Source organism: Oryza brachyantha, chromosome 4 (genome assembly GCF_000231095.2).
Source record: "Oryza brachyantha chromosome 4, ObraRS2, whole genome shotgun sequence".
Classification (NCBI taxonomy): Eukaryota; Viridiplantae; Streptophyta; class Magnoliopsida; order Poales; family Poaceae; genus Oryza; species Oryza brachyantha.
Window position 1 is genome coordinate 13,682,475 of NC_023166.2, and position 21,230 is coordinate 13,703,704.

At 42.7% G+C, this 21,230-nt stretch overlaps 3 protein-coding genes across 7 annotated transcripts; 1 reads left to right on the top strand and 2 right to left on the bottom strand.

Annotated features, from left to right (window-relative positions):
* Nucleotides 1-678: 678 nt before the first annotated feature.
* On the bottom strand, nt 679-3,001 carry LOC102722854 (BTB/POZ domain-containing protein At2g24240-like). Its single transcript, XM_006653507.3, has one exon. The coding sequence runs from the start codon at nt 2,682-2,684 to the stop codon at nt 1,317-1,319; it is 1,368 nt and encodes a 455-aa protein (XP_006653570.2). The 5' UTR covers nt 2,685-3,001; the 3' UTR covers nt 679-1,316.
* A 2,691-nt stretch (nt 3,002-5,692) lies between these two features.
* Nucleotides 5,693-12,201, bottom strand: LOC102699306 (E3 ubiquitin-protein ligase RBBP6). 3 transcript variants are annotated; one of them, XM_040523058.1, is made up of 15 exons: nt 11,939-12,146; nt 11,504-11,707; nt 11,188-11,369; nt 10,364-10,514; nt 10,095-10,286; nt 9,482-9,532; nt 9,324-9,398; nt 8,664-9,227; nt 8,121-8,231; nt 7,957-8,039; nt 7,496-7,547; nt 7,307-7,375; nt 7,202-7,236; nt 6,644-6,712; nt 5,693-6,561 (listed from the first exon to the last, which is right to left on the bottom strand). In XM_040523058.1, the coding sequence occupies exons 1-15, from the start codon at nt 12,044-12,046 to the stop codon at nt 6,051-6,053; spliced, it is 2,457 nt and encodes an 818-aa protein (XP_040378992.1). In that variant the 5' UTR covers nt 12,047-12,146; the 3' UTR covers nt 5,693-6,050. The 3 variants fall into 3 exon arrangements, with proteins under 3 accessions (XP_040378992.1, XP_015691513.2, XP_040378991.1); XM_015836027.2 differs by having other exon boundaries at nt 8,121-8,222; nt 8,664-9,398; nt 11,939-12,201; XM_040523057.1 differs by having other exon boundaries at nt 8,664-9,398; nt 11,939-12,147.
* Nucleotides 12,202-14,842: 2,641 nt separating this feature from the next.
* LOC102699585 (gamma-tubulin complex component 2) lies at nt 14,843-21,007 on the top strand. 3 transcript variants are annotated; one of them, XM_015836698.2, is made up of 21 exons: nt 14,843-14,939; nt 15,045-15,109; nt 15,212-15,269; nt 15,825-15,959; nt 16,045-16,176; nt 16,463-16,546; nt 16,631-16,729; nt 16,997-17,088; nt 17,308-17,380; nt 17,503-17,655; nt 17,754-17,873; nt 17,959-18,012; nt 18,206-18,289; nt 18,429-18,503; nt 18,582-18,725; nt 18,807-18,932; nt 19,018-19,125; nt 19,202-19,264; nt 19,344-19,418; nt 20,222-20,415; nt 20,508-21,007. In XM_015836698.2, the coding sequence occupies exons 1-21, from the start codon at nt 14,871-14,873 to the stop codon at nt 20,632-20,634; spliced, it is 2,130 nt and encodes a 709-aa protein (XP_015692184.1). In that variant the 5' UTR covers nt 14,843-14,870; the 3' UTR covers nt 20,635-21,007. The 3 variants fall into 3 exon arrangements, 2 of the variants coding, with proteins under 2 accessions (XP_015692184.1, XP_006653571.1); XM_006653508.3 differs by having other exon boundaries at nt 14,843-15,109; XR_005811574.1 differs by lacking the exons at nt 20,222-20,415; nt 20,508-21,007 and having other exon boundaries at nt 14,843-15,109; nt 19,005-19,125; nt 19,344-19,372.
* Nucleotides 21,008-21,230: the final 223 nt, after the last annotated feature.

The window sequence follows — 21,230 nt, forward strand, 5'->3', positions numbered from 1 at the left end:
TAATCATTTTTTTAGACAGGCATCATAATCAGATACTCCGATGTGCTATCACTCATAATATACCATGCTAATGCAGTAATACATGTTTTCGTGTATGATTTACGTCAAGCATAAAAAATTCCACGAGTAGGCCAGTCCGATAACCTTATGATGCACATCTTCGACCTGTCCTGTGCCTTCCATTCCAAGTTGAGCTATAGATAAGAAGTTTGGACTGGATGTGCACATAAGTAGTACCAACCGCCAAAAGCAAAAGCTCACCCACTTACCCCTGTATTGGCTCAGCCTGAGTTGCCGCAATTGCTAGCCGGTAATGCGGCTGCCACTACCAATCACTGATGAATCTGGACTTCTCATGAAGAACAGAGCAGTACAGCATCAATCTGTCAGTAGTACAATAGGCAACTTTCTTATCCTACGAGGGATTGATTTTTGTGCTCACATTTTCCAAGTTACTAGACGTTTTGTTTCGTGCTAAAAGTACCTCGTATGATCTTTTTGAAAGTAAGATTTTTACGTTGTAGTAATAGTTAATCCAATCGTTTATATCCTTGAATAGCCATAAAAAACCAGATAATCCTTCATTTTTTTTAACTCTCTCAAACACCACGTATGGTTTATATCCTCAAATAGAGAACGCTTCATCTTAATTTGGTTTATCAATAAGGAAAGGTAATGATGTCTTTAGAAGATAAGGAAAACTGTTCTAAGAGAAATCAGTAGACTTGTGAACAGGTAGAAGCACAAGCAATATGCTGCAAGACAGAGATAAAACAAGGCACTGAACTACTGAATTCTGCCCCCATACTTCAGTATGAAGACACAGGCATCTTAGGAAGAGCTCAGTTCAATATGGTGATATGGGACCTACTCATTAAGTGCAGAACGAAAGATCTGTCGGTGCTTAATCATTCACATAGTTACTTGAGAATCAACGGACAATGATTTTGACAGAGCAACATCTGACGCTGACACCAGCAATGCGTGATGCGTCCCTATGTGCCCTGTAAAATATGAAGCAGTAGAAAGGCAGGAGAATTCAGTACAAGATGCCAAAAGCCCCAAAGGCAATTGCCCTGGAATGCACTAGAATATGCATCTTTTGTCTCTGTTAGAAAGGAAATTCAGGTACTCTCCAGTTATTAAGTTGGGTTACAGTGTATTGTGTGAGTAATCTTTGCACTAAATCACTATGTTTCTTTGTTTCCTTCTATTGAGTGAGCATTTGCAAGTTGCATAAGAATGACAAGATGAAGATACAAAGGAAGTGACAAATAACAAACTTCAGCAGGCCGCAGAGTGCAGTCCACCGGAGGTCAAATGATCGGCGGCGGCGGCGTCTCCCAAACGTCGAACACATTCTCTTCGTTGTGCAGGGCGAAGAGCCGATCGCCTCCGATGGAGAAATCGCAAATGGCGCCGCCGTGGCTCCTCCTCAGCGTCGACGTCAGGACGCACTCGGGGCCACTGAAGACGGAGATGCTGTCGTTCATCGACGAGAAGAGCTGCCCGCCGTGCGTGGCGAGCTTCGGGTAGCAGCTCTCCTCGCTGGGCACCTTCCGGTTCATGAACTTGCTCCGGGAGCTCCACCGCACGCCGCCGGCGTTGCTCCTCAGGTCGAGGAACCCGAGGTCGTCGTACTGGTTGATCACGCAGACTGACCGCTCGTCCTCCATGGCGATGGCGTGAAGCACGCGCTTGTCGTCGAGCGACGCGGCTATGCCGGCGTCGGACCACGACCAGACCACGTTCTTGTCCCGGAAATCGAGCAGGCCGATGAAACAGTTGTCAGTCTTGGGGAACAGAGTAGCCACCATGAGCGCGTTGGTGGTGTCCAGCCATTGGAGCTTGTCGGCATCGCCCAAGGCGCAGCCCGGCGGCTCGTAGAAGAAGTTGGTCTGCTCGCCGGTGGCGCGATCCCAGAGGCCGATGCCGTACTCGTTGAACCTGCCCTTGCAGCTGGCGAAGATGGTCGAGTCCTGGTCGAACGCCAGCGCACCGGCGGTGAAGGACTTGGCCTGGCGGTCGTGCACGACGCGGAAGCGGTGTTGCAGGTCGCCGGAGACGGCGGAGAACGCGGCCATGCCGCCGTCGCACTTCCCAAGTCGCTCGCGCGCGGCGATCAGGAGCGTGGACTCGTCGAGGTACGCCACGTCGTTGACCTGCGAGTGGTCGAGCGACACCGGGCGTCGCTCGTCGAGCATCCAGTTGTACACGTGCACGGCGCCCCCGTGCGCGACGCAGCAACCCCCGTCGGGCGCGGCGCGGATAGCCGTGCCGTCCCCCGGTGCGCGCCCTGGCACCGAGGCCGCGTGGCGAAGGCGGTCGCCATCGAACGCTCCCCAGCGCGCGGCGCGGACGTGGTCGAGGAGGCCGTAGTAGAGCGCCTCCCGGTAGAGCAACTTCTCGGGGAGCTGCGGCGGCACGTGGAGGCTCCCCGTGCGGAGCAGGTCGAGCAGCACCGCGAAGCACGCCGGATTCCGGTCGATGAAATACTCCGGCACTCCTCCTCCTCCCCCTCCACCACCACCACCTCCCCCTCCCCCGCCGCCGGTAGGGGCCATGTTCCACGACGAGTCCATCAGCGCCCCTAGCATCGACTCCCTGCCGGCGTTGCCGAGCGTGGTGGTCGTCGTCTCGAACACCTGCCCGCCCACGTTGAACCGCACCCGCCCGCCCCCCATCTCCTCCTCCGCCACCGCCGCCAGCAACCGATCACCACCACACCATCACGGCATCACCCCCTCCAGCCTCGGATCGATCCCGCGCCGCATTCGGGTGGGGGGGAATTGGGTGGGCGAAGGCGAGAAGCGGGTCGGGTCGGGTTAGTATTATGTAAGCACGCACGCAGCGCGCGCCAGTGACGGGACGGAGCGGACGGGGGAGACAGGCAGCGACGAGCCGACGACCGGTGATGTTGCTTTGACGTGACGACGGAATTTGCACGGAGGAAATGGTCGCTCTAATGAACTTTTTTTTTTTCTCTCCCAATCATTCGATCACACAGGGAAAAAGAAATCGTCGAAAAATTGCCGAAAAACTGTCGTGCTACGCTTACCTGTGAAATAGGCTTGCTCAGGTACGTTAGATGCAACGGCCAGCGACTAGCGCGCGAGGCAGGCACATCATCGGACCGACGAGAGGATGCAGCGGGCATACCGGAAGGGTCAGGTCAGCTTTTGGCGTCGCCAATGACCAATCATCTCGTGTTCGCTAGTACGGGAGGCAGAATCTTTCCTGCCTCGTTGCGCTCCCTCGCGCGGTTTTTTTTAATCGTTGTGTTGACCTGCTTTCGGCTCTCTTCCTGCTCCTGCGTTTAAGGTAGGGCCTTGTCGGGATCGTGGCTGGAAATGGCGCGGCGACTCCGGCGAGCTTGGTCTCTTCCGGTTGTTGGGGCCTTTTCGGTGCAGGATTCTGCAGCGGTGGAGAGCACAACGGAATGGAGATCCCCGGCGCTGCGACGACGTGGACGCACACTCACACACACGGGAAAAGTGCCCGTGTGCAAGTCGCTGTCCTAGAAAAAATGAAAAATGAGATGCTACGTAGGACAAAGCTATGCATAAGATACACGTAGGTCCCACCACTTTACTTTTCACTGTCTTCTCCCCCTCTCTCTTTTTACTGTCTTCTCCCCTCTCTCTCCAACTCTCCCGATCTATCCTCTCTCTCGGTTGTGGCTCCGGCGGAGGCGGCATTGGGGTGGCGGGCGACGTCGGCAGCGACGGGTCGACGGCGCGGATCGACGGCGCGGCGGCCGGCGGCGCTCGCGACGGCGTGGATTGACGGCGCGGCGGCCGGCGGTGGTCGGGGCGGCCCAGATCTACAGCGCGGCAGCCGGCGGTGGTTGGGGCGGCTCGGAACGACGGCGCGGCGGCCGACGGCGGTTGGGGTGGCCCGGATCGATGACGCAACGGCGACGGGTCGACGGCGTGGCGGCCGACGGCGGTAGGGGCGGCCCGGATCGACGGCGTGGCGACCGGCGAAGCTCGCATGGCGCGTCCCGGCGGCGACGGGTCGACGGCGCAGCGGCCGGCGGCGCTCGCGACGACGCAGATCGACTCCGCGGCGGCCGGCGCCGGTCGGGGGGCCCGGCTCGACGGCGGCCCGTCCCGGCGGCAAGCTCTCGGCGCCCGTCCCGGCGGAGGCAAGGTAGCTTGCTCGCCTCTTCCTTCTCTGACAAAAAAGTTGTTTCTCTGACAAAAAGTTTGATTGCTTTTGCAGAAAGCCTGCCGAGCCATGCGTTCCCTCTGCAGGGGACGGGGAGCTTCGCTGGGCGCGCTTGAGTCCGAGCTGGACATGAATCTCGGGTACTGAAGGATGGGGCTACTCGCCATGTCACTGCATATTACATGCTATGCAGAAGCTCAGGACACGCCTTTCACATATCTGCATTTAGAATGTTTGTACTACAGTGGAGTAGCAAATACGAGCGTCTACAGACATGGTCAATGCTGACAGGGCTAATTTAAGCAGTTGGTGCCTGGTGGTTTGGTGCCGTGGTCAGCTCGCCACCGTTGGCGAACCATATACTCATACTTATATATTCACACAACAAACCAATAAAAACTGTCCTGTGATCGGTAAATTCGATTATCCAAATATATTTTCAATAAATGTTTTCTTTAACGGGGGGATTGGGAGTAAAGGTGGACAGCTTCAGAACATCCCTGAAATTCAGAAAGCGACGAGAAAAGAGGTTAAGAAAACAAGCGATGTCATCAGCTTGCAGCACTAGCGCATAGACGGTGTGCTGTGTGCATAGCGTAGAAGTAACAGCCAGCAGCTTTGTTAACCCTCGTTGTCATGCTTAAATTAAGCATAAAAGAAACAATTTATTACAAATTCAAAAATATTTTAATGGTCTAAAAGTAATACTAGAAAAATAAACTATAATAAAAAATCCTCTAAATATAAGTTCTAAAATTCAAAAAATTTAAAAGTTTTACTCATAAAGTATTTTTTGTTTGTAAATACGTCGTTTAGGTTTTTTTAGGCAAAAAGCAAAAAAGATGAGGACAATCTTACGGAAAGTTTAATTAAGTCAATGCGAAACTCTTACACGCACATAGACGTAGGAAGTCTACACACTAGTCAGTGCAGGCTTTAGGGCTTATTCAGTTTTGGAGGATATGCGTAAAAATTAAGGGGAGTTGGAATGTTTCAAATTAAATCATGTAAAATTTATATGTTCCAAATGAGTCCTTTTGTTTGGTATACAGCAAAAAAGTGCATCACTCAAAACGAAGGATTTACGAAGGGATTTTTTTGGGATCCAATGCTAGCATAAACTTTCTTTTTGTTTATTTGGAATAAAGAATTAGAGCTTTCCAAAGTCTATGAAATTCCTTAGAATGTCAACATATGTAGATTTTGGAGAAAAGTTTAAAAAAAGTCTAACCTCTTAGAAATTTGTCTCATCTCTCATCCAATTTGTAGAGCTCTAACCTATTGAAATTTTCCTGTCGTATCTCTCACTCAATTACCTTTGTCCTAACTCATTCTTTTTTTTCCTAGTGTATTCGAACGGGCATACCAAAATCTTCATTCATATGTTTTATAATTCACTCGTTGCAATGGGAGCCTAAGAGAATTTGCGAAGGACTAAGAAATCTGGTGAAATAGGTGCAAACTGCAAAACCATGAGGTCGATCAGGGGATTTGTTTGTGTAAGAATGCAGAAAGAGGACGGTGATATGAACTTCCACATTTCTCCATTCATTCTTGCTGCAAAATTGACGTCTCAAATATCTCCAGCACAAAATACAATCTAATTAGGATGGAAACACAGCAAGCATGAAATCCACATTTGCTAGAGGCATGCACAGCTGACCACAAGGGGGAAAAAAAGTAACACCTACATTACAACTACCACTGCAACTGCTACAACTACCAGTTGTTTCGTGAGGGTCGATCAGGACAAGACTGAGCAGGCAACCCGCAACCAGCCAAGGATTGGAAGCCATATACTACAAGCTAGGTTGCTCATACCAAAAACCTTGACTGCGTCTCACAAATACCCATTGGAAGAACTGCACAGACCAGAGCAATCAGTTATGAGCCTTCCTTCTGCGCTTCTTTCCAGTAGAAATTTTAGCAGACACCTCTTCCTCTTCAGATGACTCGACTTCTTTCTCCTTTTGCTTTCTTTTGGTTGAAAGACCGTTTGTCTTGGACCTATCAGCAGATTTGGCAGTGCTTGCACCTTTTGGATTTGATTCACTGGATTTAGCTTCCTTTGAATCCTTGTGTTTGCTGCCAGTAACATTTTTCGATTTGTTTGCACTTTTAGTGCTACCAGTCTCATCCTTGGTGCTTGACTTTAGCAGGCCATCCTTTGTATTGCCAGTGGGTCGAGATGATCTTCCACCTTCATTCTTGAGGGTACTGCCAGTTTTAGGTGTCTTCGGTACATCTTCATCTTTTTCTGCATTTTTCCCCTTCAGTCTGGTTGAACTCAACGGACTGTCATCATTTGGCGAACTATTGCCGGAACGCACAGCTTTTGGGCGTCCTCTTTTCTTGGGAGGATCGGTCCCATCAGTGCCAAGTTGCTTCCCACTGCATACGAAACAAGACAACAGTTTTAGATAAGTGGTTGCATGCAGGGTGCATAAACATGGCACATCCATATCTTAAGGACCTGCTGGGTGTTTCTTTTCCTTGCTTTGTTTGCTCACCCGAACTGACTCTACCTCTTCTGCCACGTGGCCTGGTTAAAATGATCAATAACTCAAATACATTGAAAAACAAAACCTTCTAATAAAGGATAATAGCTTATGATGAAAAAAAATGGAGCGACAGGTAATATCTGCCAGCAGTATGAATGTGCATGCAACAATGTGAATAAATAAATTTTGTGATTACAGTTGGAATTCCCAGCCATAAACAGTAAAGCTACAATGAGCAAACAAAAATTGGAGATAACGGATGCTGGGGACAATCCAATCAACCATAACTTAAAACTCAGAAAATCAAGGTCATTCATGCTAGAGCAACCTATTTTGCCTTTGCTGACCCATTTAAGAAGCATTGCCAAGCATCTTCAACCCATATCAAGACATATATGAGATAACGAGACTACAGGGTTAAAGGAATGGATATCCAAATCATATAAATGGTTTTAGTACTGACGTAACTAAGGAAGTCATCAAAATTTAAGAGATATCGAAGTTGCTAAGTAGAATATTTATTTACATACATATCAGAAGATGCATCAGGATTATTGTCTTGACCCTGCAGGTAGCAGATGAATTAGAAAGTGATAAAAGAGGATATATGAAGGTCTTAACCTGCATAGACATACCTCATCAAGAAATTCCCATTTTTCTTTCTTAAGCTGTAATCGTTCAATGTCACCATCATCATACACAACCTGTGTGCATAAAAAATGTAGGTAGACAGATGAAACTGAGCCCCACAAAACAAATTCTAGAACGGGTACTGCTTTGAACAGCAAAAAGGGCACATGTCAGAGTTCATTCCAAATACGCACCTTGTGCTTTTTTGAAGTAACATCAAATGATTTAACAACACCTTTATAGAACCTGAAGAGAAAGAAGCAGATTCAGAACAGGCAAACAGCACGCCACCAACAAACCACATATTCTAGCAAAAGAAAGTGAGGAGACCAAGATAGATAAATATAGGTGTGAAATTCAATCCAGAAGGAATAATTGGCATACATATATCATTAAACAAAAGGTTGAATGAGCAACCAAAAAGCAGATTCAGAAACATTGGAAGAAAGTAATGAATAATGCAACTGAACCAATGTCTGCAATAAAATGTCCCAAGTCCATCTAGATCATGGACTTTATTTTGAAAATAATACTCGAAAATATGAAAATATCAGCGAACCAATGCAGCAATGGTACTGAAGACTGAAGAGCCTTCAAACACAATCTTAACAAACTACTACATTTAAGAAACATATATAATGGTTATAGCACTTACTTTTTGTCATCAGGCCACCATACTTTGATTCTTGAGCCAATAAGACTTCCATCTAGAATTGTGTTCTTCTTGGGCTGGGGAGTCTGATGAAAGCAGGGAAAAAGCTTTACCAATTGAAACAGAAATCAGGTTGCAACAAGGCTATTCAGCAATTAAGTATGCACCTCTTCAGCTTCCTGTACACGCTTCCTTTTTGAACCCGCACTGTCACCTGGCTGGCCCTTGTTTTTACCCGTCTTGATTGAAGCCTTGGGGGACACGATGTCCTGCACTCTCTTATGATAAAAGTCATTGTGGCCAATCATCATACAATGCACACATATTTCAATACAAACCCATCAGATATATACCAAATGCCAAATGCAGATAAAGCTCTATGGACTCTCACGGTAACAAGAAAATAGTTGGTGGCAGGTTACCAAAACCAATTGGGAACTTATAGAACTTTGTTAAAAGGAGAAAAGATAGATTAGTATGATAGTCATCAAACAATGTCAACAGGTTATAGTTTTGAAGAACATAAAATGCTTTGAGGTTCCACTATTTCTAAATAACACTGCTCCCAGAAACCTTAGAACAGTGAGTCACACGGATATAAAACTATGACTGCATAAAGCAGAAATCCACACTTCAGCTAGTAATATTAATGCATGACCTATGTCCAAAGCAAAATCTCAAGTCATCTATTGTGGTGACAAAGAAACTACCTTTAAACTGAGATCCTCATCAGTGCCGTCATCAGGTGAGGTATCTTCCTGCACTTTCGAATTTTCCTTCTGCTGCTTCTTCGAAGATTCCCCCTCACCAGTCTTTTTTGACGAAGACTTGGTATCATCTTTAGCCAATCGCCTTGTAGTCCTTCCACCAGAATTGCTAACTGTGTCAGCCTTTTTAGACTCTAAACTTGATTCTTTGCCTTTTCCAGCAGTCTTCTTCTCCTGCAACTTTGGTACAGCAGGACGGCCTCGCTTTGCCTTGACCATAGGTGTGTCATCAACAGGTTTTGATTTGTCATCAGCAGTTCTGTTTTCAGTCTCTGATGGCAGCTTATTATCACCATCATTTCTCTCTGGGGATAACTCCCCGGAGGCTAAAATATCCTCATTGCTGTTAACAGCCTTAGAATGATCGGCCACTTCAGAATCAGTGGAAGAATCAAGTTTATGACTTTTCTTTAAATTATGATCAGATGGTTTTGGTTTTTCAGGCTCAGTGGTGATTGGTTCCTGTACTTCTTTAGCACCAGAAACCAAATCATCAGAGTCTTTTGCCTGCTTGTCATCAGAAGGCAGTTCAAGATTCTTATCAGAAGAAGATGGTCCATTTGGAGACTTGACCCTGTCTACTAAAGCACCACCATTGCTTACCACCGATGTGGAAGTATTGTTTGGAGTTCTGTCTTTTCCAGGGCAATTGGCATCTTGATCTGACTTAGAAGATTCCTGAGGAATAAAATATGTTCATTGTGATACCTATCTCACCTTCAAGAACTCTGGATTGAATATCGGTAGCAATGGTAACGTACCTGAGGTGACTTATCCGAAATTAACTTAAGAGATGATTTTTTGTCAGCCACCTGCATCACAAGATTTAGTAGTCAGCTGGCTGAAATAAACTATCGACATATCAGAACAAGAATGATGGCCAGTACAATATTAGATTGAGAGAATTCAAAGTTTCACGCTACAAACAATTATAGATCACACAATTGATATCAATGCACCAGGTCATGGACCATGCTATTGACTCTACCAGAAACACAAAACATATAATATATAATCAAACATATCCTCAATGTCCCCATATCTTTGAATAATGCCAAGAAACATAATTAATCCCAAAACCACTGCTTGATATTTCACCATAGATACTATTTCAGTTAATATAACGATCAATCGCTAAGAGAGAATTCCAGGATTCGAGTTCTAGTTATTCCCTTTGAAGGGCAGCCTAACGTTTTAAATTTCACATACATTTTATTCTAGAAAGAATGGCACATACAAACTGAGATTTAAATTAAAATGATGTGTCCATGACAATATCTGAAAATACATTGTGAATGCAAAAAAAAAAATGCACTAAGGTCAGCAAACCTAATTATACAATCAAAAATGAAACATGTTAGTAATTTAACTGACCGTGTCCTTTCCAGGAGCATCAGCACTGTCGGCTACTCCAGCATCTAAAACATCTTCGAACAATGATGTAACAACTTTGCTGTACTCATCTAAGGGAGTGCCCCGAAGTAAGGGAATAAACACTGGCTTTAACTTTTCATGACACATATCAATTACCTTCTCTGCAAGTCCAAATGATGCTGGAAGGGTTTCCTACAGTGCAAATTTGCAAAATTAGTGATGATCATACGGGCCATAAACAAGAAATATACTAAGAGAATGGGAATTACTTTTTCTTCCTTTTTAACACTCTTCAAAAGGTAAGATGCTAGATCTTGAAGCAGGCAGGATGGCATATCTGGATGTACATCCTCGCTCTCATCAATTACAAACTTCATCACAGTTTCCATGGAGGTGATGACATTCTCTTGATGAGTATGGCTGGAAAAAAATATTAGAAGGTAATGAATTATAGGATAAAGAAATGATTTAAAAGAAATAATAGAGCATACACAGGGCACAGTCATGTACATAGACATAAAGCAAATACACAAAGGAAAACAGATAAGAACTGTTCTGACTTTATGCATTCTCATGTCAAAGCAAATAATACGTGAACTGTATAAACTTGTTGGCACCCAAATCATCATGTGCGCTTTTGCACATTATTATGTTAAGAGAAAAGCAGAAATTAGCAAGTTCTAAACAAACAGATAAGAGGGCAACAAAGGATTAAAAGGACTTCATGACAGATTTTGTCATTGTATTTTACTTTTTACACTGGCACAAGCACAACAGCTCCTCAGTTTTAAAACAAAAACTTGGGTGATGGAATTTTGCAACTCTTTGGCAAAATTTAACATATAAAAAAATGCAATGCAACAGCATCCAAGCATATCGACAAGCCATAACATTACAGAATGTTTCCCTGAAAAGTAATCTGAACCAGTCAGCACAATAGCAAAATGCAGTTCTAACTCGAGCAGCACAATAAGAATTGGGCATCTTCCAAGTCTATCAAGAACCACATAACCCTTTGAGAACCCAAATGAATTGGCATACTCAACATGGAGAAAATATGATTAGAAATTAACCAGTAAAAGAAGATACGCACGATATGGTTCTGAAGAAGTGGTGAAACATGTCCCGTATCAGATCGTCGCAGTCAAGATCTAACATCAGGACACAACTCCGGACCTTTGCAACAGTTTCAAGCATCGCAACCCTCCTTGCATAGGAGGGGCTTTCCATATCATCCAACTTTTCAAAGGCCTCAATAACTCTGGTAAATACATCCTGCAATAAAGCAAGTGGCCAGGGTCAGTACAAGCAGGCACAACAATTCTGTAACGATACATGCTGCGACAAAGCTAGTGGCAACGATAGATACAGGCAGGCACAACAATTCCGTGCCAACAAGAAGACGGTACCTTCATCACGTCATCATCATAGGGAGCCTCTGGAGCGGTGATCCTGGTAACCTCCGTTAAACAGGAGGCAACAGCAAGCTTTACATCGGGGTCACTGTGATCCAGTAACTCTTTGTTAATCAACGCGCTCATTGTGGGACGAAGAGCCTTGTGCATGCTCTCGGGCGGCGACTGGTCAACCCTGGACAACCAGGTTTCTGCCTCCTGCAAAAACGAAAGAGAAATTCTAAGTTTCTACCCAAATAATAAAAAAATTAATCTATCTATACAATCCCAAACCAAATGAGCAAACAGCAAGGATATGAACTTCACATCCATGTAACAACAAATAAATCCTAGCATGCGACGCCACACCAGACTCCAATCTCCACGCCAATCTAGAGAAGAACGACGCAAGGAAGAAAAAAAATGGAGGGTCAGGACGGGAGCGCTCACCTCGATTAACCTGAGAAGCTCCTCGTTGTCGCCCGGGAGCGAGTCGAAGCGGGCGCCGATGTCGCGGAGCCGCCGCTCCACCTCCATCTGCGCGCCGTCCGACGCCATCAGCGGGGCCAGCGGAGGGGCGCGCCCGGCGCCGCCCCAGCCGAGAGGGGCCTCGCGAGGATCTACCCGAAGGGATGGGGGGGAGGGAGGAGGTAGTTAGGGTTTCGCGAGGGGACTGGGGGGGTGAGAACTGAGGAGGGAGGGAGGGGGGATGGCTGTATGCGATAGAGGAGATGCAGTGCGTTGAGACTTGAGATTTGAGAACCAGATTTTCCCCTCAAGTTTTTTCGGATCCCAGTCGCCCTCGTTTTTTCCCTCCTCCTATTCTCTATGTTATCTGAGGAGTGCGCTCTCGCGGCCTCCTCGCTTGGGGGTTGTGTTTGGGCCTGGGCCCTGGGCCCAAAAAAAAGGCCGCGCTGTTGGCTAACGAAAAGGGTAATGTGTGTGCGTGGCATTGCCAGGGTGATTTTTTTTTAATTTTTTTACTTTTCAAAACAGTGTCTTTTTATAAAGTTTTGCACGTATAAATTTATATATATAAAGATTTTATATATATGCGTGTGTGCAAGTTTATACATCTAAAGTTTGTATATATAAAGTTTATATGCCTAAAAATTGTATGCTTAAAGTTTATACGTCTAAAATTCATGTATATAAGTTTGAGTGGCTAAAGTGTGTGTGTGTGTGTGGGGTTTGGAAACCCTCCTCCGGCGACATGTACAACGGAACTACGTATTAACACACGATTAAAATTATTTCTGTCATCGTAAAGATTCAATTCAAGTTATTTTTTATCCGTCATAATGCGTCCGATTCGACTAATGTTCGTCCGTCTAACAATCATACGTACACAACAATGTAATACTACCTCCGTTTTATAATATAAAATGTTTGACTTTTTTTTATTGTAACGTTTGACCATTCGTTTATTCAAAAATTTATTACAAATATAAAAAATAACAAGTCGTGCTTAAAGTTTTTCGATAATAAAGTAAGTAATAAGCAAAATAAATGATATTTTCATAATTTTTTGAATAAGACGAATGGTCAAATATTGCAAGCAAAAAAGTCAAATATCTTATATTACGAAACGGAAGGAGTATAATATACGGGCTGTTATAATACAAGTGCAGCAAGGTTTGGTTAAAAAACAAGCCTATTATGGGCCAATGAATTGAAAAAGTATGTTTGCTACAATTAGCAAACGTAGAGTGCCTGACACGTGGCATACCAAAGTTTGGTCATGAACCGAACAACCCATATATTCCCATTGCTCATACGTAAGTGTTGCCCTGTTTTGAAAACATGATTACCATTTTTATAAATGCAAAAAAAAGTTGTAAAGGGATTAATGGGACAAAGTTGCTTGACCCGTAAATTGGTAATCAAAATCTACATTTTCTAAATGTTTTGTAATCACAATTGATGAAAATTCAAGAGGAAAAATCACAGAAATCACCATTTTATATCCTCTTCATAGGAACCGAAAGATGCATTTATATAAAATCAACTTCAAACATTTCGAAGATAATTCCATGGGGAGAGGGAGATGATATTATTACTGTGGTTTAACATTTCATCACACTTAATTATGGTTTATTTCATGATTTAAAATTTGATATTTGAAATTGGTGTTAGGTAATTCTATCCCTTTCAGTGTCTTGGAGCTAAAATTATTTTCAATGTGAGAATTATGCCTTTTGAGATAGGACTTATGTATGTGCAAGGGGTAATGTAATCATTCCAAATAATAATAATAAACTCACGGTCAACTAAAGAAATGTACATAAAAGGAAACAATCTAACACAATTGTTTCTCATTGATACGATACACTACGATAAGAAAAAAAAGTTAAAAATATTTTGTTTGGTTGATGACTAACTTTGCCAAAGCTCATATTAGACAAAATGTGGTTTATAAAAGTGTGACTAACAAAATGATGACCACACCTTAAATAAGTTTAGCTAATAAATTATGCTATTGACACGTGGGGTTACATAGGTTGAAAGTATGGCTATTCAGAACAGTGGCATCAGTCAAACAACGAACTAAGAATATGTAGCATGGTTAAAGTCTGACTTGATAATTTAAGACGTACGACCGAACATCCTAAAATATAAAAGGGTTGAGATTATCTATGCTCGACATTATCTAACAACCAGGAGGAGATAACGATGCCACATAAGAGCACGGTTGATGATAACAGCTATTAAAGGAGTTAGAGCATCCACATCAACTCATCTATCCTATCTTTTATCCTAAAAATAGAGCATGAAGACTACAAATTGAGCTCCAACAGAACGGCTATTCTATAATCTACTTTTAGATGTCATCCATATTAGAAGAGAGAACATTTATATTTGGATGATCTCTCTCCATCCTCTAAAGAGATATAGAAGATGTCATACATGGATGATCTAGTGGAGTACAAAGAGATATGAAGGATGTAACTAGTATAGATGATCACCCAAATAAAGATATAGATGATCAAATTTAGATCAGCTGTTGGGTATGCTTTTATGAGCAGTCCTCTCTCAAGTTTAAAAACTATTTTGCTCTATAAAAGGTAAGAGCATTGACAATGTAAGAAAAAATGTAGACTACATTATGAAAAAAAAAAAAGAAAACCAGAAAAGTGCAAAAATGCGAAAACGAGCCCTCGACGGTTCACATTCGCGTTTATACTTTCGAGCGCTCAGGCCTGCTGGGCTCGATGATCCCGTTCGTTTTGAACCAACGGCCCTGATTCGATTGGCTCCGTCGCTCCGTTCCGTCCGCCTCCCCCCGTCGTCCCCGTCCACCACCCTTCTTCCACACTGCTCCCTCCCCGGCTCCCCCCCCCCCCCCCCCACCCACCCCGCCTCCGCCTCGCCTCGCCTCGAAATGGATCCCGCGCCGGCGACCCCTCACTGGAATCTGGAGCGCCCGTACCTCACCGGCCGCTTCCACCAGGTACGCCCCTCATATGGCCGCTTCCTCTTTGGCTCCTCGTCCGACCGGGCTCTCCCCATTGCCGCCTCCGCCTCACCTAGTCACCTGCTTCCCGCTATATCGCAGGAAGCCAAGTTGGCTGCGGCGGCGCAGATGACCGGATCCAAGCCTTACTCCCTCGACTCCTTTAGGTAATTAATTAGCTGGTTAAATTTGTGCGGTTCAGATGCTTGCCTTGTGGTTTTGTTGGCAGTGGGCACAGGTGGTTTCTGATGAGTTGTTTGAATCTGCAGCCGCGGCGGCGGTGGCGGCGCTGGGAGTGTCATTGGATCGTACGCCGTCTCAGTGCAGGTACCGGTAGTTTGTGTTTTTAGAATGTTCAGCCGGCTTAATTGACTTCGAGCGACTATTTTTTCTTCTAATGAACCGATGCTAGGGTTTGGTCCTGGTTCTGAGCTTATAATTCGAGTTCAATGGTTTGGGTTACTAAGGAATTATTTATCATGTATTTTTTCTCTCCACATGTACAGGAGCTGTACTCTGGTGCTGATTAGAGTCTGAATTACAATTAGTGCTGGAAATGTTACTGGGTATTGGATTTTGATTTTTGGGACTGTCTATTTCCTTGATTTCAGAAAACGATATGTATTATGTAACGGTGTTAAGCCAGAAGATAGTTTCAAATGATAGAACAGTTTATGTTACATAACTCTGACCTTATGTTTTAATGTGAGTGATTAATCATTAATGTCACCAAATAGCTGCATTTTCACAATGTTGTTTTAAAAAGCTATTCTATGGAGCTCAATACCTCAATATCTTCATGTGCACATTGTTAAAATCATCTGAAGTAATGGAGCTTTCACATACAACTGAACACTGCAACTTCATCTGTTCTTACTGCAGGAGCTTTTGGTTATTGATGATTTGCTATCAGCTCTTGTGGGTATTGAGGGGCGATATATTTCGATTAAGAGAGTACGTGGAAAGGAGGGATATGTTGTCTTCCAGATTGATTCTTCAATGGACCTTGCACTCCAGGCATGTAGCAAGTGGTTCATGCATCCCCCCCACAAATAAATAAGTAAATAAATAAGGAGATGTGTTAACGTTTTGGGTTTTGCAGGAATTGACTCGTCGAATTTTTCCCTTATGTGAGGATTTTGTGTTGGTAAGCCATTTTGTGGAGTCCAGATCACATTTCAAGAATGGTCTGGTCAACCATGCTCTAGCTGCAGCGTTAAGGGCATTCCTTTTGGTAAATTCCCTATTCTGATAAAGGAGCATTTAAATTTGTCATGGCTACTATGTTTGAAATGGTAGCAAAATGAATACACTAGTGACTTCATATTATGGAGTGAAACAGCAATGGCTGAATCATGAGTTCTAGTGTTCAGCTGTTTATTCTGATATGGAATCATTTGCATAAATTGTATTGGTAGATGAAAATATTATTTTACCTTAAAAAGAAGGTCTAATGTTTTCCTGTGTTGGTCCTTATATGTGTATCTGGCATAAAGTTCAATGTTTTATTTGTTTGCCAGGATTATCAGGCAATGGTTGCTCAACTGGAGCATCAGTTCCGTCTTGGGAGACTATCAGTTCAAGGATTATGGTTCTTTTGTCAGGTGAGTCTACTTATTGGCATTAACTATTTATCCTGATTTTGTTATCATTTTAAGCACAGAAAGTCCTGATGTGCTCTTTGGCAGAGGATGATGAGTTCATTGAACGCGCTTACTGTTCTAGTTGAGAAAGCTATCTCCAATAACACCAGTGGTTCAGCTACACTTAATCTACTTCAAAGCCAGGTGCCTAACCTCTGAGATGCAAATGCAAGTTTTTTTTTTCCCTTTTTGTATATCTCTGTCTCCAAATACAAGAGTCTAGTGAATATGAATCTTGTTCAGAAGGGTCCTGTAAGTCCAAGCTGAACAGACTTGGTTTTCTTATTGGTGTAACATATTTCTTGTACATAGCTGGTTTCTTAAAATTCAGTTTTTGTAGGATGTTCATCCTTGTCCACATGATTAGCTATTTCAACCTTGTATTGAATTGCTGCACTCCTTTCAACGTAGGCAAAGGCAATGGCTGGCGATAGTGCTGTACGATCCTTACTGGAGAAGATGACAGAATGTGCAAGTGCAGCATATCTTAGGATGTTAGAAAGGTTTGTCATGTTCATAACTTATTGTCTAGTTCATCTTTAAATAGCACACTTTCTCAAGTGTTGCATACTTGTCAGCTCTTATATTTGTGTTGAAGTTAACATGCATTTTATAACTGCCAGTTTTCTTATTTGGATTAGTGTCAAGACTTATTTACGTCAAAAGTTTATTTGCTTGTGCTGTATTTTGATGATTTCAGTTTCTAATGGACTTCATTTTAGGTGGGTCTACGAGGGCGTTATAGATGACCCTTATGGTGAATTCTTCATTGCTGAAAACAAATCCTTGCAGAAGGTGCCTGATGACCTAGAATTTTTTATGTACTTTAAATTCCATTGTTTTCTGCATTTTCATGAAGACTAAAATATTGGGTTTTTCTACTTAAGTTAACCAGAGGCTTTCTTTGATTTTGGTAGGAGAGCCTTACCCAAGATTATGATGCCAAATATTGGCAGCAAAGATACAGTCTAAAAGATGGCATCCCTAGTTTCCTTACTAATGTTGCTGCCACAATACTAACCACAGGAAAGTATCTAAATGTTATGAGAGAATGTGGACACAATGTTCAGGTATGCACGATTATTTTCCGAGGCTGATAATTAGATGCTATGTTATACAGTATGTTTTTTATAGATAAGAGCACTCTTCTCTTAAACATTTTATTTAGGTTTCCTTGTCAGAGAACTCTAAGCTGATGGGCTTTGGTTCAAACCACCAATACCTTGAATGCATTAAATCTGCGTATGACTTTGCAAGTGGCGAACTCTTGACTCTAATGAAAGATAAGGTTATAACTGTGCAGAGCAAATGCACTATTTGATTTCATTATCTTCAATGACCTGGCTTCTGATTTTGTTTTATTTACTGCGTAGTATGATCTCATTGGGAAACTGCGATCCCTGAAGCGTTACCTACTTCTTGACCAAGTATGGAGAAAATTTACTCTATCCTGTACTATTACTTCACACCAGTACTTTTTAAAATACATAAAGTCATGTTTGCTGGGTATTTTGTTGATGATCTTAACAGTGGAAATAAATGCCATGCTGCCAACTTATTTTAAACATTTGTGTTTATTTTCCTTGGGCTAGTTCTCCAATTTGCTTTCTCGTTTCGCAGGGTGATTTTTTGGTTCACTTTATGGATATTGCCAGAGAGGAGCTTACAAAGAAACCAGAAGAAATATCTGTTGAAAAACTTCAGGTATCCTTTCTGCAGTATTTTCTGTCTGTTTCTTGCCATAGGCCCATGGCTGAAACTGATTTTGGCAGCTCTGGTCACAATAAGCTGACCATTCTTCATTATATGTTCTTTTCAATGAATTGTCTGTTCTACTTTGCAGTCTCTTGTTGACATCGCTTTGCGAAGTACGGCAGCTGCTTCAGATCCAAGTCATGAAGACTTGACTTGCTGTGTGGTAAATATATTAATTATGTCTTGTATTATTGTAGTGTGCTGTGTTAATCATCCTATCTCTTTGTCTATTTTTAAACAGGAAAGAAGTTCCCTCCTTAAGAAATTGAGCACTCTGAAAGACTTGGATTGTGCATATCCTTCAGACAAGCTTGCAGCTGCTGATGTTGACCAGCCCATGCCATTAAGTGTGACTGGCTTGGAGACATTCTGCCTTAGCTACAAGGTTTACTCGTAGTTTGCTTCATAATTTTTTTCATTGTTTTATCTTGTGACAGAGAAATGATATGCAAACTATATATTTCAGGTTCAATGGCCACTATCTCTTGTAATTTCAAGAAAAGCTTTAACAAAATACCAGTTGATTTTTCGGCTGTTGTTCCACTGCAAGCATGTTAGTCGCCAATTATGTACAGCGTGGCAAATTCAACAGGTATGAGATAACCTTTTCTCCACCCCATTATATCAGCTTAATTGTTTTCTATTTACTCATTGACTGATTTAGAGTTCTCAAGCAGGGGTTTCGATCTGTGAAAATCCTAGGAACACCAGTCCTACGGTCATCAATTCTTTGCCGCAACATGCTCAAGTTTGTAAACAGCCTTTTGCATTATCTAACCTTTGAGGTAAAGCATCCATATTACCATACTAACTCTTACCAAAGGTGGCAAAAAATGCTAAAAGATTCTTTTGGGTCATCAGGTTCTTGAACCAAACTGGCATTTGATGCATGATCGCCTTCAAACTGCAAGGAGCATAGATGAGGTTTTAACGAAGTTATTATGTTAGAGAAAGCTGTATTGCAAAGGGAGTGCATGACCTTTGTTGTTGATGTTGTTTGCAGGTCATCCAGATTCATGACTTCTTCCTGCAGAAGTGTCTAAAAGAGTGCTTGCTATTGTTGCCTGAACTCCTTGTGGTTTGTCTTCTTGCTCTTTTAGTGTTTGTTACTTCTGTACTTTATATTTCCTTTTTGCTGAGCTGGATAATTTTTGAACACTTGTCCAGTGCAGCAACAACTTTACCTCTTGTTCCTTTCAAACTTATTGCTTTCTTTCTCTTGTTGGTTCCTGTTGACTGTAACTGTCCATGGTTTCAATAGGGCGCTAGGTGCTAGAGGGTCGGCAAGACCGGTGCCTAGGTCCAATGTGACTAGTGAATTCCAGGCATTACTGAACATATTACATAAACCTTAGACAATGGAACACTTAAAAATAGCAGCACAGGAGACCACAAGGATAGTTAGCCGGTTAATGCACCATCTAATGCCTAATCAGGGCATCCACGCGGTGCCTACTGCCTAATATTAGAACACTTAATGTATTAAGTTTCAACTTCAACTTAGTCAAATTTTGAACCAGGAGCATTATCTGTTAAATCCCATCTGCTATGTTGATTGTCATGATCTGACACACGCAAACACTGAAATCATTAATTGAGTTTGTAACTAGATTTCTTGCCACACTAGCATTCCAGTAAAGGCTCATCTGACTGCAAGGTAAAAATGACGATTTGTCTCTTTACTTGTAAATAAGAAAGTCTCTGTCTTCACCATGCTGTGTATCCTTAGCTTGATTTGTGTTAAGCATATCCCCGGTGACTAGCAGTCTTACCCCTTACCCCTCTGTTTCAGAAGCCATTATTAGTTTGTTGTACATTGAAATGCTGTAGAAGAGTCAATGCTTATTTTATTCTTATTATCTGTATATTTGTCATGTGCAGAAAGTTGAGAAGCTGAAATCTCTGTGTCTCCAGTATGCCACATCCATCCAGCTCTTGATACCATCCATTGATGTTGCTAAGCCTGAAAATACATCAAAATCTAGAATGCCAAGATCAAGAGTAAAAAAGTCCGAAAACAGAGGCCAGCAACTGAAATTAGCATCAGAAAATGTTGTGATGTCAGAGTCAATCATGTATGCATCTCTTATTCATTCTATTTGCATAGTGCTAGTTTCAGTGTATCAGTTCGATATTATATGATACAATCTTGGACTATTTACTGCAGGAAATTTGAAGCAGAATTTAATTCAGAGCTCCAAAGTCTTGTTCCTACGCTGAGTAACAGCTCACAGGCAGAACCATACCTGACTCATCTTGGGCAGTGCATTCTCGGTGTGGGAATTGATCAATGATTGGCGTTCCATGTTCCGTGGACTTCAGTTCAGTTGATTGCTAAGCTTGTATGTGTGTGTGTATATTCAGCCGTGTGGAATTCCTCGTCCCCGTCAATGCTGTGTATTCTTGTGAATGTATGTTGTGCTTCGACGAGATAGATATGAGATAGGAGTAGCTTGTTAGGATTTATGTGGTGCTAGTTTTTTTTGGTGGTGTTGGGCCGAAAGCGGCGTTTCCATTCTTTTTCTGTTTGAAAGATTGTGATTCAGAACTCCTATAAACTGCCTGTGGCTGGTGCCACCATTGCAACTTGTAACTTCCTGAGTTCTTTTGAAATGGTAACTTCCTGAATTTTAAGATGTGAACCGGTGGGAAAGCTTCATGCGTAACACCCTGAATTGATTACTTCCTCCATCCACTGTTAGAGGCATTTACTAGGCCGTCTTTTTTTTGTTTGCAGTAACCGGCACGTAAAACAGTGGATTAGTATACGATTAATCACTTATTAGCTATAAAAATATGGAAAATAGATTGATATAATTTTTTAAATTAACTTTTTATATATAAAATTTTTGTAAAAAATATATTGTTTAGCTGTTTGGGAGAAAGAGTG